Source organism: Triturus cristatus, chromosome 5_1 (genome assembly GCF_964204655.1).
Source record: "Triturus cristatus chromosome 5_1, aTriCri1.1, whole genome shotgun sequence".
NCBI classification, from domain to species: domain Eukaryota; kingdom Metazoa; phylum Chordata; class Amphibia; order Caudata; family Salamandridae; genus Triturus; species Triturus cristatus.
The window spans coordinates 141,452,007-141,465,626 of record NC_140587.1 but is presented as its reverse complement, the minus strand read 5'-3'; the positions used below and the strand labels follow the sequence as shown (position 1 = coordinate 141,465,626).

The 13,620-nt window shown below is 43.7% G+C and overlaps 1 protein-coding gene across 2 annotated transcripts in view; it reads left to right on the top strand.

Moving 5' to 3' along the window:
• The window catches only part of RECQL4 (RecQ like helicase 4), a 183,199-nt gene that overhangs the window by 88,733 nt on the left and 80,846 nt on the right, over positions 1–13,620 (top strand). For both annotated transcript variants that reach the window (XM_085604639.1, XM_085604638.1), the window contains exons 10-13: positions 4,967–5,119; positions 6,380–6,472; positions 10,797–10,933; positions 11,948–12,031. In XM_085604639.1, coding sequence (XP_085460765.1) covers positions 4,967–5,119; positions 6,380–6,472; positions 10,797–10,933; positions 11,948–12,031 — 467 coding nt within the window. The remainder of the gene's footprint in view (positions 1–4,966; positions 5,120–6,379; positions 6,473–10,796; positions 10,934–11,947; positions 12,032–13,620) is intronic.

The window sequence follows — 13,620 nt, the reverse complement described above, 5'->3', positions numbered from 1 at the left end:
CAACATAATGTTGAGCAATAGTAAGAAATACGCGTGCCCAGCAACAGGGTGTGAACCTCTAAGGAGTGATGAAGTCCAGGTAGCCTCGGTATGGAAGTGAATGTGTGGAACTCATTTCCTTACCTTGAGGTCAGCAAATGCATCTGCAGACGTTCTGTCCTGTCGGGTCAGTTTGTCAACAGAGAGCAGGTTGTGCTTATGTCTCTTCTTGAATGGTAATGAATCCCTCCTACGGCCAATAAGCATACCTACACACTTTCTGCAGAGCTTTGAGGAGTGAGTTACATTTCTGGTGCCATCCCACCGCCTTCTCAGATTACTCAATGAAGAGAATGAGTTTACCAGCACTGAATACAGTGAGTGGACTGGCAGAATTAATCACATAGACGATCGTCCTGCTCAGGTCTAGGGTGTGAGGTGTAGATTCCAACAAAGAGCCAGCTTTCACTCCATCCATTTCGTCACAACCAACTACTGTTCAATGGCTTTTTCGGATATGTATGTGTTAAAGAAATGGTAAGGGCACACCGTATAGTAGTTAGACTGATATCAGGTCCCCAGAGACACAGACCTATATGCTTTTGCTGTAAGTGCTTAACCAAGCAATTTTAGGGCGGGTTGAAAATCTCAGGATTGCCATGCCATGTGCACTTCCTTTGGGATGTCAGGACGTCATCCCTGCAGTTTATTAGTTCAGACATATCTTGCTGTGGACTGTGTAGGTTTGTACATGGTATGCCAGTGCTGGGCAGAGGGCCATCCATTTTTTAATGTTTCAATGAGTGGAGGGGGGGGGTATTAATTTGGGATATAATGGTAGGAGCTGCAACATATCTAGAGTAATCTGTTAACAGAAGGATATCGTCTGCAGCCTCCCATCCCATTTAAGGAATCTGAACCTGATCATAGCATGGAGCATGGCGCCACTAGTGTACTTCCCTTTACTACCCTGTAGTGCAGTGTTTATGTTGCCTCTGGTGCGGAGTCCTAAGACAAAGACAGACTAACATCAAGGGCTCCGCGGCATCAAGTAAGGTGGTGATGCCAATGGGTGAGGGTCTGCCTAGTGTTCTCAGGGCCTGCACCCTTTCCTTGGGATCAGATTCCGTACTGAGAGGCCTCTTGTGCTTCTGTTCTGGGCATCCACTCTGGTTCACTTTTGTGGGCCCACCGTGTAGCCACAATGAAAGTATTAATTGGAAGTCCTTGAAGATTCAACAACATATGTCACAATGGATTGCCAGTGCTGTCCCTGCGAGCATGCCTGTGCATGACTGCATCCTCACTGGGCAGCAGTACTGGTTCTGAGAACAGTCATGTTGACCTGCTTCAGGTCCAATTGTGAGGTGGATGGTGGCCAGGGGACTGCTAAGCAATTTAAGACCCGTTTAGGACAGTGCTTCAGGGAACCGGTTCAGTCAGTGGCGCTCAAGGGGGTAACGCTTGGGCTGTGTCCATCTTGTCCCTGACTATCCACACACACCACTATGTTTTTGAGTGTTTTACTGTGTTTGCAGCTGGACTTCTTGTGCCTCTAGAATCCATTTCTCACTTTTTACACTCCTTAATCCAAGTACACATTGCAACAAGTACACCTTTGGTCTTTTGATGTCTTTGTAGACTGACTTATACTTTTGTTTCTTCAGGCTCTTTAGTGTTTCTGGAAATTTTTACCTGGACAATCCTAGCATAACAGTGGTGGGACTGGCTTTTCCTGTTTCATGCATTGACTCTTTCTGATAAAAGTGAAAGCCTGTTGAGATGTCACAGTTGTGCTTTAGCCCAGTTTCCTGAACTCACAAGTGGCACACTATCCCAGTCCTTGGACCTTGCATTCAACCCTACTCTACAACTGAAATTAATCCTTCATTTCCGAAGCTGATTCATCATTTCTGTTCAATAATCGACCAATTGTCCTCTTATCTCCAGGAGCTACTGGAATACCATGTGATTAAACCACCCATCACTTCCTCAGAGGCTTCCACCATACTACACCATTTGTAATCCTGCTTTGAGTCATGCCATGACACAGAACTTGTACTTCTACAGCACTGGATCATCTGAACACTGTGGTCAATGTTGGCGGGGTCAGAGCTCGGGTACCTGTAGACCTATCAGCCTTTTTTGATAATTGGAGGCTCCAGAGTGTTGTTACTCTCTTATACGACAGTTCTCAATTGGTGGTCCTTTCTCCCTTCAGCTTGCAAGTTCATCCACTGAAATAGGACGTTCCCCCAAGGGTCTGCAGTTTCACTGGGCTTATTCGGTTCTGCATGCAACCTTTAGCCCACATCATCCATGTTCACAGATGTTTTTTAATTTCACCCTGTGACACATAATTTGTCCTTCGCCCTACTGGCAATGAGCCGTCTGTGTCTGTCTTCAAGATCTATGTTCTCCAAGTCATGTGGCAGATGTGCAACCAATACCTTACCCTCAATGAAAACAAGCCTGAGAACTTGCTGGAAGGACATTCCCATTCATTCCCTGTCTTCCCCTCTTGAATTGATCTAACTGTGTGTAATAGTCTCCTTCCCTTCCCCCGGTTACCCAGTGTGCAAACATGGTGCTCAGTTCCACTTTGCACTGAACTTAACATTTACAGTCTTCCTTATGGTCTCATGTTGTGCTTTCCAAATGTGCTGCTTGAAGAAATGTACTTCCTTTTGCCACTGTACAGGGAAAAATGGCACATTCAACTCCAGTCTCCACATGTCTTCATCTTCAACTTTCCACTTTTACTTTCCACTGCCCTGTCTAATCAAACCTTCGGGTGGAAGTGCACTGTTCATGATACACTTGAGATAAACATGGAATCTCTCACTGATGGCTTCCCGTTTTCTCTTGATAAATAATGAATGTATGTCAGACCCCGTTCTAAGAGGCTTCGGGGCAAGCAGGTACCATTGCTCCTTAACTGCGAGAGCTGACTGTGTTGCCTCTGATGTCTCAGAGTACATCCTACTAGAGCCCTGCTAACTAAGCCAAGTGCAATCCCTTCAGCACTTGACTCTCAATTGTGACGAGGGCAAATAGGCACAGGCTTCTCAGGGAGGTGATGTGTGGGTTCTCAAGCTCTGAGCTCAACAATTCTAAAAGCAAATGTCCAGGATAGTGCTCACCTGTTCAAGAAAGACAGTACTTTATTCTGCACATTTCTACTTCCTTACTATACCCCTGCCCCCAGCGCGTCCCTACACCACAAGCTCTCTCCTCAGTCGTGGGTGACCCACCCTTCTATATCGAGGTAACAACAGTAGCAAGAAAGTAACTCAAGTACACCTCCTAATAGTATGTGAGCTCAGTCTCTGTCGCCTACCACTCAAGTGGAATCCGTCCTCACAGATCTACCTTGCCTGCTTGGCTCTCTGGCTCACTCGCACAGTCCAATTGTTTGACCGCACCTTGCACAACTGAGTCTGCTGTACCACCACTCAACCCTACCATGCATCTAATGGCTGTGTTCGGGAAGACAATTCAGTAGCTCCTTTGTAATCGAAAAGCCTCATCAAATATGTAAAGAAGTCTTGTCTCTCCTCTCCTCTCTTCAGTGTCTAGGTCTCCTCATTCCAGCTTCAGGAATGTGAGTAATACACTTCCACTGTCTAGGCGCACAACCTTTACCTCCATTGTAGGAAGCTGGCTCTTTATATGATATAACAAAATGAGATATATTGTGTAAAGAGTCCAGGGGTTCCCTTATGAGTGGACAGGGGCTTGCTCTAGCAATCCCAAGGTGCTCTTCTAGGGGGTAGTGTGGTCGAGCAGCCTTCGGCTTATCAGAGAGGAGTGTGAGACATCTCAGAGGTGCAGAGGTGTAAAACCGCATTGGGTGCACAATGTTACTCTATGGGTATCGGTCTTTGTGTAAAAATGTTGCAGGCTTTGACTAGCAGGCCAGTCGAACTGAACCAAAAAGGGGGCTCAGGCCGCATGATGCTCGGGGACATAGGGACACCTTTGATCCTTTTCTCCACGGCTCAGGGGAGGCGGGTGCAGAGGTGTTTTTAGGCATCAGGTTTTCCTTACCAGGAGCAGTCGTGATAGTGGGAGACCAACATGTAGAGGCTGCAGGCAATGTCGGGGAGTCCACTCGGTCTCTGGAGGGCTGGGGGACCACGCTGACAATGTTGGCCCACTTCAACTCAGGCTTGGAGTGACCGGTACAGGGGAGTCCTTAGGCATCTGTTTTTTGCAGTCTTGAAGTCCTCTCCTGTCTCTTGGGTTGCCTGCAGAGAAGCAGGTCTGCTGTTTCACAGTAGTTCTTGGTTCCTGGGTGAAGTACTGGCAGGTCTCCCAGACGTTGGAGACACAGCAGCTGCAGGACAAGTTGTCTTTTGGTGCAATTGTCGAAGTCAGCAGGCAGGCTGACACGGTTGGCGCCAAGTCAGTTGCTGGGTTTTCAGTTGTTGCTCTTTGCGACTCTAAACATCAGTCTTCTTTCAGGTCAGCAGGATCTGCTTTCCTGGTGCCAAGGGCTTCCCTAAATATAGCATTAAGTGACGTTAGGGGAGTGTAGGGTAGTGGCCAATGGGCTACTGACCCTTGCGGTCACTTCGCCCCCTATATGGCCACTTCCTGTGAAAAGTAATGTCCACCTCATTTTAGACCACCTTTGGGATGGTACTAAAACTGTCTCACTTGGACACACCATGCAGGCTACAGACATCAAAATGCATAACACACACTCTGGATGTTAGCACAAACAAACAGGATATACAAGTGGAACTTTCCATTAGTGGACCAAAAATCCAATGATTTAGATGAAAAGGTGTCATCATTCTAGTTATTCTCAAACACAGTATGCTACCACCACCACCTCCACTCTTGCTATCACCACCACCACCACTCTATGTGCTAAACCCATGACGGCAGCAGTAGTCCAGGGCTCAAGGTAGATGTTTCCTTTGCAATGCCAATACATTTGGTTTCTGCGGGCTGATTTTACTTGTGTCTTTGGTTTTAGTACCTGTTGGAAGTGAATGTTCCAAAGAGGATCCCCAAGAAATAGAAGAAGAACCACTTCCGCTAGATGTTGTCAGACCAGCGTACGAACCCCCTGTGGCGCCCCCTCCCATGGAGCCGTTGTACCCGTTGGGAAAGAATGGAAAGGTCCAAGGTAAGAAATCTCTTAAGGTATGCAATAAATCTGCTTGAAAGCATGATCATTATTTTAGATGACAGCGTGACAAAGACGAGAATTTGAATGAGAAAGTGAGATTGATTTGATTGTAATTGATGGTTTTGTCGATGAAGTTGTGAAGAGTATTCGTATCATTAACGAGATTATGGTTTTGTAGCTGTGTTCACCACATTGATTTATCTCGGATAGGAGTGCACATGTCATTGGTCTGGATGAGAGCAAAGCTGTATTGTTTCATTTTATGGAAAGCATAATACCAATGACTGGAAGTTTTGTGGGTGATTTATTTTTTCTGTTGTTGACATTGCTAAAGCCATGGACATGACATGATTGGTGTGGAAAAAGAATTGACCATGGGAAATGTGTAACACTGAGTGCATGACAGTGCGCCAGTAAAATGTTATTTATGCATAAGTCCGAGCTAAATTACTCGGATAATTATGGTTGAGTGAAAGCACGCGGATGGTTATTGCCTTGTATGATTTGGCTGAAATCTTGGTGACGATGACTAGTTTGGACAAAGGCCTGGATCATCAGGACTTGATTTATAAGACGATATAAAGAGGACTGGTTTGGATCTGAAGCCAGGTTGACAGAGAACAACGTTAAAGCAGCCTGATGAAGAAGACGTTCACAATCACAGCTGACTACAAGGAGCATATAACTATCAGGCATGATGATGAAGTTGTAAACCTTGAACAAAGGCGTGGCGATTGGTTTGGGCTGTGTCATGGCAATAATGCTATATGTATGTATGTTTAGGTATTTTAAACATTTGTGCAATGCTAGTTTCAATGAGAAGGTGATGAGGATTGTGACATTGAATGAGGGAGACATCCTCATCCATAATGTCTGTGCATGAGGAAGTCTCCCTAATGGTTGCGGCGGATGGAGGCGTGATAAACATCAACTTTTTAGATGAGTGCATTTTTGTCTAATTGAATCTCGGATTATTCTTTCAGATCTTGTGTACTGTTAGTGGTGAAAATGTGTGAGCTGGGAAGGAAATGATATGCTGAGTTTGTTCTTTCCAATGGCAAAACCTTCCCTTTTTAAATTCTGGTTTACCCTAGTTAATTGCGTGCAGCCTAGTGTGTGTGTGCGCTTTCAATCTAATTAAAACACTAACACCAGATCTTTTTTTATCAATGAAATCATCGTCTAGCAAATGATGCCTTAACGAAGCACACTAGTAGTTACTTCACTTCTGACTTTTTCTCTTTCGTCGTTGGTCAGAGACTCCGCAAGAGGTGCTAGAAGCTCTCTCTGAACTGGGATATCGCTCTTTCCGACCAGGACAGGAAATTGCAATCATGAGGATTCTCTCTGGTAAGACTGCATTTTATAGAACATTTAAATGGCTTTCATTCCTAATACAATTTTGAACATTACTTGTTCCAGGGCTTTGAGTTAGAGAGCCAAGAAGCTTCTAATTCCAATGCATTTGTCTGAATTTAGGGTGATTTATCATGTATGAGGGTAGGTGCGATGGCTTTCCCGTTGGGATTTGTTCTTGCCTTTGCATCGCCAGTTCCCTAATCCAATGTCCACTGTTGTTGCTTTATTTCTTCTATCTTTGTTGTCTCCATGTAGAGTTGAAGGGGAGGCTGTAATCTGGGCGAATACATTTGGTGCTAGGCAGTGTGTTGTACATTTCTAGTGCATTAAACCTCTCTGGCGAGATACACTTCTAGGATACTTCCATGTTTTTATCCCAGTCTAGAAGATGATCTCTCAGTGCCCATGTTCCCAGGGCAGCTGTTCCCTTAGAGCTAAAAGCAGGGCCTGCTGATTAAATACCTTTGAGTGATCTGAGGTTCCAGTGACAGGGTATGAGCCTGGCTGGCTGGTTCAAAGCTTTGTAAATTAGTGTTAATGCCCTTTGTGAGCTATTGAGCAGGTCCATCTTCAGAAGCTGGTATGTCTCATGAGGATCTCGATGTTGCATCTGTTTGGGTACATTCTTTCTGAAGCAAGCTATTAAAGAGTTTCAGTTCGGGTGGAATTTCTAGCCTACGACATTATCTCCCATACCACTAATGTCACGTTTGCTATCCACTTAAGAAAGGCCGATGGCATGGCTCAACGTTTTTTTTAACATCATTCACCCCTCTTGGAACAGTTTTTTCAACAAGATGCAAAAACCAGCCTAAATACCTCGAATGCCACAGGTACATTCTCCCTTTTCTGATGACTTTAGCTCAAGGAGTCACTATCCTCAATTTCTGCTGCATGATGATTTGACTGGCAGTTGTTGGGCCTCATTTCCCTGGCACATATGCTTGTAAATAGTATGTGAAGGTTTCAACTCATTAGAAAATGCAGGAGAGATGCTGGTTTAACCACTGATAGAGGAACTCACAGTATTCCATTACCAAGAATGGTATAAGCGACTGTAAACACAGCTTGTAAAATGTTTTTCCCCAAGTGCAAGCTAGGGGTCTACAGGCACTATTCATTTTCCCACTTAAATGTTGAAGAAAGCCATAATTGAAAAAAGTGAGAGCACAGGTCTGGGGAAAAGATCTGTCCAACTGCTACCTTTTGAACGAGCCTCTACGACACGTCCAACACCTGTGACCGTGACCACAGTTGAGAAATTGGTCTTCTGGTTGGAAAATGACTTGCTGCTTGGAAAAAACCTCAGAAGTGACTAAAACATTTGATCTTAAATGTGCCTTGACCCAAACCCCCATATGGCACATGTTTTTGCTACAAACCAGATCCGTTGATCAGGTTCAGATCTCTTAATTGACTGTAGATAACAAAAGATATCCCTTTTCGAACAAATTACACTAGATATGTTTGTGGGCCGACTTCTGTATCTCTAAGATCATACTCCCTCCACCACCCCAATTAATTCACTAATATATTAAAGAATGGACGACACTCTGCAGGTTTTGTCGAAGTATTCCAAAACGGAGCAGAGTCCACAGCAATATGCCTCTGAACGAATAAATTACAGGAATCAATCACTTTGTGATATGAAGTGCACCGATGGAATGACGAACCCGAGATTTTCAACCACTCCTAAAAGTAGTTGGATAATCGCTTATAGAAAAACATATGGGTCTGCATTTATTCCCGATTCTGGTCTCAGTCCTAGTTCTACACAGTGTGCCCTCACTATTTCTTTACCATATGCATATCCCAAGAAAACAATGACCAGTGGTTGGTTGTGAGAAAACTGATGACCTAAAACTTGCCACTTTGTCAGAGTCACCGTAAAGGAGAGTATTGTTCATGAAAGCAGTAAGGATGAAAGGTTTTGTTTAATTTCAGTGGACCCTGCTAGGGCAAGTGGCTGCACGCTGATCGTAGTTTCTTTTATGACCAGAGCCCTCAGATCTAAAAATCTAAAAACGTCAAGCTAGGTGCCATACCATGGGAGCAAACCAAACATGAGGAGGTAGAGAGCATAATACAAGTATACTCAGCCTTCGACTCATATCAGAACTGTTTTTGTGAGTTTTGTTATCAAGAACACGGTGCCTAGAAGGTTTTTATTCTGATTGTTGGTTCGACTGTTGAATTAAGAGACCGTGCATTCAGAGCTTATTTATAGAAGTGTAATCAGCTTGCACATAAAATAAGTTTTTTTTTTTAAATACTGTTTTTTCATACATTTGTACACCAGTCCTTTACAGTATAAAGTGCGCATACATTCTTCCATGAAGTTGCTAATAGAGCGTTGATATGAAAAATGATATATAAACAACATTATTCGTACAATAGCGCAGTAGTGCAACATTAATGACCCATTGGGAACTGACGGTTACATTAATTGTGCAAGTATATCACAATAAACATTATTATTATTATTATTAACATTAACTGTCCATAATATGCTGTACATGTTTGTCAACTGTTTACTTTGGGCGTAGGTCCTAACACAGTCAGGTGTTTATTCATGTCAGGCGACTAGGGGTTCGGGATGGGGCGGTAGCTCGTGTAGTGTAGAGTGTATTGGTGTAAGTTAAACCTGGAGATGTGGATATACCCGGGGACAGGGGCCTGTTGTCTTTCCTTTCTTGCATAGACGCTAGCGTAGTAGGGGCGTTATGGTGAGGCGGGATGTGGGGGGGGGGGCGGGGAGAGGAAGAGAAAGGAAGAGGCTTTGTTGAGAAGGCGCACAACTTGATATAAGGCTATGTTCATTATTGGTTATTGTACAGCAGCAACAGCTCTGTCCTGATTCCGTTGTGGTGTGAGATCTGTGGTATTTAATTTTGATTCTATAAAAGTGGGAAACGGCAACTACAACGCGGCCGTTTCCACGCATTACCTTAACCACGCATGCATTACAACGCAGGCATGGTTACCACGAATAGCCTTCACCACGCATACCTATACTACGAGATACGTAGTAAAGGCATGTGTGTTAAAGCCTAAAATTAAAGAAGGGGGCTTGGGGGGTATCCCCCCCCCCAAAACAAAAATTGCGTGCGAAAAAAAGGGGGCTTGGGGGGTCTCCACCCCCACCACCCCACCCCCCCTCAAAACGCACCTGTTTCCGTGGCGTAGTGGAGGCAATCGGCGTCGTTAGAGGAAGCGGAAAGACCCTTCCGCTTCCTCTTTACGACGTGCAACGTCACCTCGGAAGATCATGGAGAGGAGATGACGTGGCGAGGTAAGGGGAATTTTAGTTTAAAAAAAATATATATATATAAGGATTGAGGGGGTTGTGTTATGCAGGGGTCCGATTTTAGGGTTAAGGGCAGGGGAGGGGTATTTGTAAGAAGGGTTTAGGGGTGGGGGGATCGCGAAGGGAAACATTTTAAGGGTTCAGGGCAGGGGTAATTCTAAGAAGGATTGGGGGCTGGGTTTGGGGGGTCGCGCAGGGGTACAGGGGAGGGGTATTTAAAAAAAAAAAATTGAGATCTAGAGAGGGGAGGGGGCAAGGGAGCACTTGTAGGAAATGGGCAAGGGGTCTGAGATAACCTTTACCAAGAGTATGCCCTTATCATGCAAGAATTTACAACGAACATCGTTGTAAAGGTATGCGTAGTAACAGAATATTTGTGGGAAAGGTTATTCGTGCTAATAGTATTCGCGTTGTAACGCATGCGTGGTAAAGGCATGCGTTGCAACGGAATGTGTTGTAACGTCATGCAACCAAAGTGGGAAACGGCCACTAGATGGGGGTTCACATAAAAATAAGCGTTAACTAATCCAACAAGGAAATGTTACATATGAAATAAGAGGTCGTACAGTATCCTTATTTACTTTTGCTCATTTCCATATTTTAAGAACAAATGTAATAAACGTAATGAAATATATACTTTTTACTTACATACCTGTAAGTGCTAGATGAATCCCAGCTCCGTGACATGTGTCACTACAGTTTTGATATTTGAGATCATTGGCTACCCATTCTTCAGCATTTCAGAACACATGCATGTCAATAATAGTCATTAAATGGACAGCTTGTGCCTAAGGTTACATTCCTGAGTGTGCAATAGAGTCGGCGTTAGTGGAGCTTGGCCATCAAGGATTCATAAGGCAGGTAAGGGCCCTCCACATGATCCTGCATCTCAATAGATATGATTGCACAGAAGAACCAATGTTATCTCAACCTACTCATTACGTGAATGTCTACGTGGTTGTGTGATTAGTCTTTTCTTCACATCACTTTGCTTTGAATGTATTACAGGTCTGTCCACTCTGGTTGTGCTCTCCACCGGAATGGGAAAGTCTCTCTGCTACCAGCTTCCGGCATACCTCTATGGAAAGAGGTCCAAGTGCATCACCCTAGTGATATCACCCCTCGTCTCTTTGATGGATGACCAGGTATGTCAACAGGAAAGGCCACAGGGCTTTATTATATTGATTTGTTGCTCTTGCATATTAATTTGCCTGACCCTCCAACACTTCCTCTATGCTCCCATCTCCCCTCTATTGACTGCCCCTTTCTTGAATTCCTTGATAATACCAAGTTCGTTTTAACACACCAAGCCATCCTTTGTAGTTTGTAAAGTAAAAGTGTAACACATTTTTCTTCAGTTCCCTGTTTAAGTTCACATTGCTAATTACAACATAATTTTCACTGCATTGCAAGAAAATGTCCATTCTTCTCAAACAGAGGCATATCTTTATAGATTTTATCTCTGCAAGCTTCTCCTTTGCTACTTACAGTGTTGGAGATGTTAAAAAATATGCAGTTTTGTTAAGTTGAAAAGTTATCCATATAACTTTGCAAAGGTTGCAAGCCAAATCTTTGCAACTCTTAATATAAGGTACAAACGGCCTTTAAATTCACTTTATATAAGAAAGGAATCACACAGCTAGGAAAACCAGGTTTGTTCCACTAGAACTACCTTCCTTGATGAAGTGGCAAGGAGCTAAGTTTCCTACCACATTATTTTCAACTTTTCCTCTTTATCTCTTTGGGAGACAAAATGCACAAGTCTGTCGTCCATTTCTAGCGAACAAAGAGTCCAACACAAGCAAGAAATGAAAATACTCACAGTGACTTTAGTAATTCTGCAACTAGAGGTGAGGATGGAAGGATGGGGTGCCTCTGAAAGGACCAGGTGCTACAGTGAAATTAACGAATAAGGATTCTTCTGTAGCATTCTGTAACAAAGAAGATGCCATGAAGCGCTAAACCCAAAAGACTGAATAAAAACATGCAAGGACTCTTGGAACATAATAGTCTTAAAACTGTTTCTAAATGTACAGAAGTTGAGATTCTGTCCTAGATGGGACTGAGAGGGACTTGCAGAAAGTTATGGCCCCTGGATAATACTAAAAGTAAGTTTGTGGAGCTGTCGCTTACCCACTGTTGTTCATATTGTACTCTAGGTCTCAGGACTTCCCCCGCAGCTGAAGGCTGTCTGTATTCACTCCAATATGAGCAAGAACCAGAGAGAGGCGGCCATAGAAAAGGTAAGCTGTTGTTCTGCCACCCTTTGAATGGTAGAGCTAGGCATCGAAGCCTCTGTACTCCGAGAGCAGTGTGCGCAGGTACTGTGCTTTATGGAACTGTGATAGCGGGTGTGATCGCTGTGCGGAGCTTCTGTGGTGAGGGTGGAGAGAATGCTTGGGGTGAATAACCAAGCCAATGGTATTGTACATTGCGCTAGTGCCGAGCTTAGTGTTCACTCCATATCTTCCTCCATTGCGTTTGTGCCTGTTCTCCATTTACTCTATGCTTTTCTCTACTTCCTGGCCTCCTTCTTTCCATATGCACATTAACAGTGGCCACCCAAAAAATATCCATCCTATTTAGAGAAAAGAGGAAAATCAAAGGTCTGTGCTGAATATGAAAACTAGCTGCCCTCACTAGAGCCATTATTAACCTTTGCTAATGCTCTCTACAGGAAAGAAAGTTGCCCATCCTTTAATCATGGATCAAAGCTGAAGACAAGGGTCATTAATGATGGGGAGGAAAATGACCAGCTGTTATTGCCCAATTGCATGTGGACTGTAAAGCTAGTCACACCATCTCCTGCTCAATCTAGTACAATACAACCTAATGAGCATGCCCTATATCTCTCTCGTCTATTTCATGTAACTGCAGTTGAACCTAAAATGCACCTAAAGGGTAGACTAGCCCTGGATTTTACGCCTTCAGATTGCCCGAGCCAACCTCGGCGTTGTATATAGGGTGCTAATTCCATTTGAATTAGCAAGGGATGCCTTGGGCTTATATTGTCACCTGGCCCGTAGCTGCTTACCTAGGTACACATACCTTCCTAGCATTACTGATCACCATCTCTGGAGGGCAGAGGACTTCAAAGCATGCCCTCACTCCTTGTACATTCACCTCTCTTGATCACTTCGCTGGCAGCGAAGCAGTCCTACTGGCACTGCAACAAGTTCTTAGAACTCACTCCCATCATCACTGAGGACCCAAACGACCGCCTCACCTTCAGGGAGATGCTGAAAACACACCTGTTTATTTATTTTTGTGGCTTCTTGCTGCTTTTGTTTCAAGAAATCTCTTCATTAGTTGTATTTTACTTGTTACTTGTAAAGTGCTCTTAGATCTGTTGCTTATATGAACACTGCCAAAAATTGGAAATAAAGGAGCATTGTCCCTTTTGTCAGTAGTTTATCTGAAAGTGCGCTGATAGTGATGTCATGAAATTTCATTAAATGTATCTTGCACTGCTGAATCTCCGACTGTGATCATATTTGTAAAACACATGAAACATAGATTGGTCATTGAGAATGCTTGGCATGTTCTTTTAAGAACGCTCTGAGTGGTGGAGAATTTCCGCTCACTGACCTATGTTTCTGTAGGTAACCTCAAACACTGTCCCTTCAGCACTTTTCAAGTAAGTCACTGCAACAAAAATATTTTTTAATTGTACCCATTTGAGAGTAAAACGTGATTGTTTTGTGTCCTTGCACTTTTTTTTTATCATCAGGACTATTCACATCCTAAATCAATTACAGAAAAAAACAGCTTTCTAATGTGCTGCTCAGGAGGGGAGAGCACCAATCGGCAATTGCCAATCATTGATTTTAAG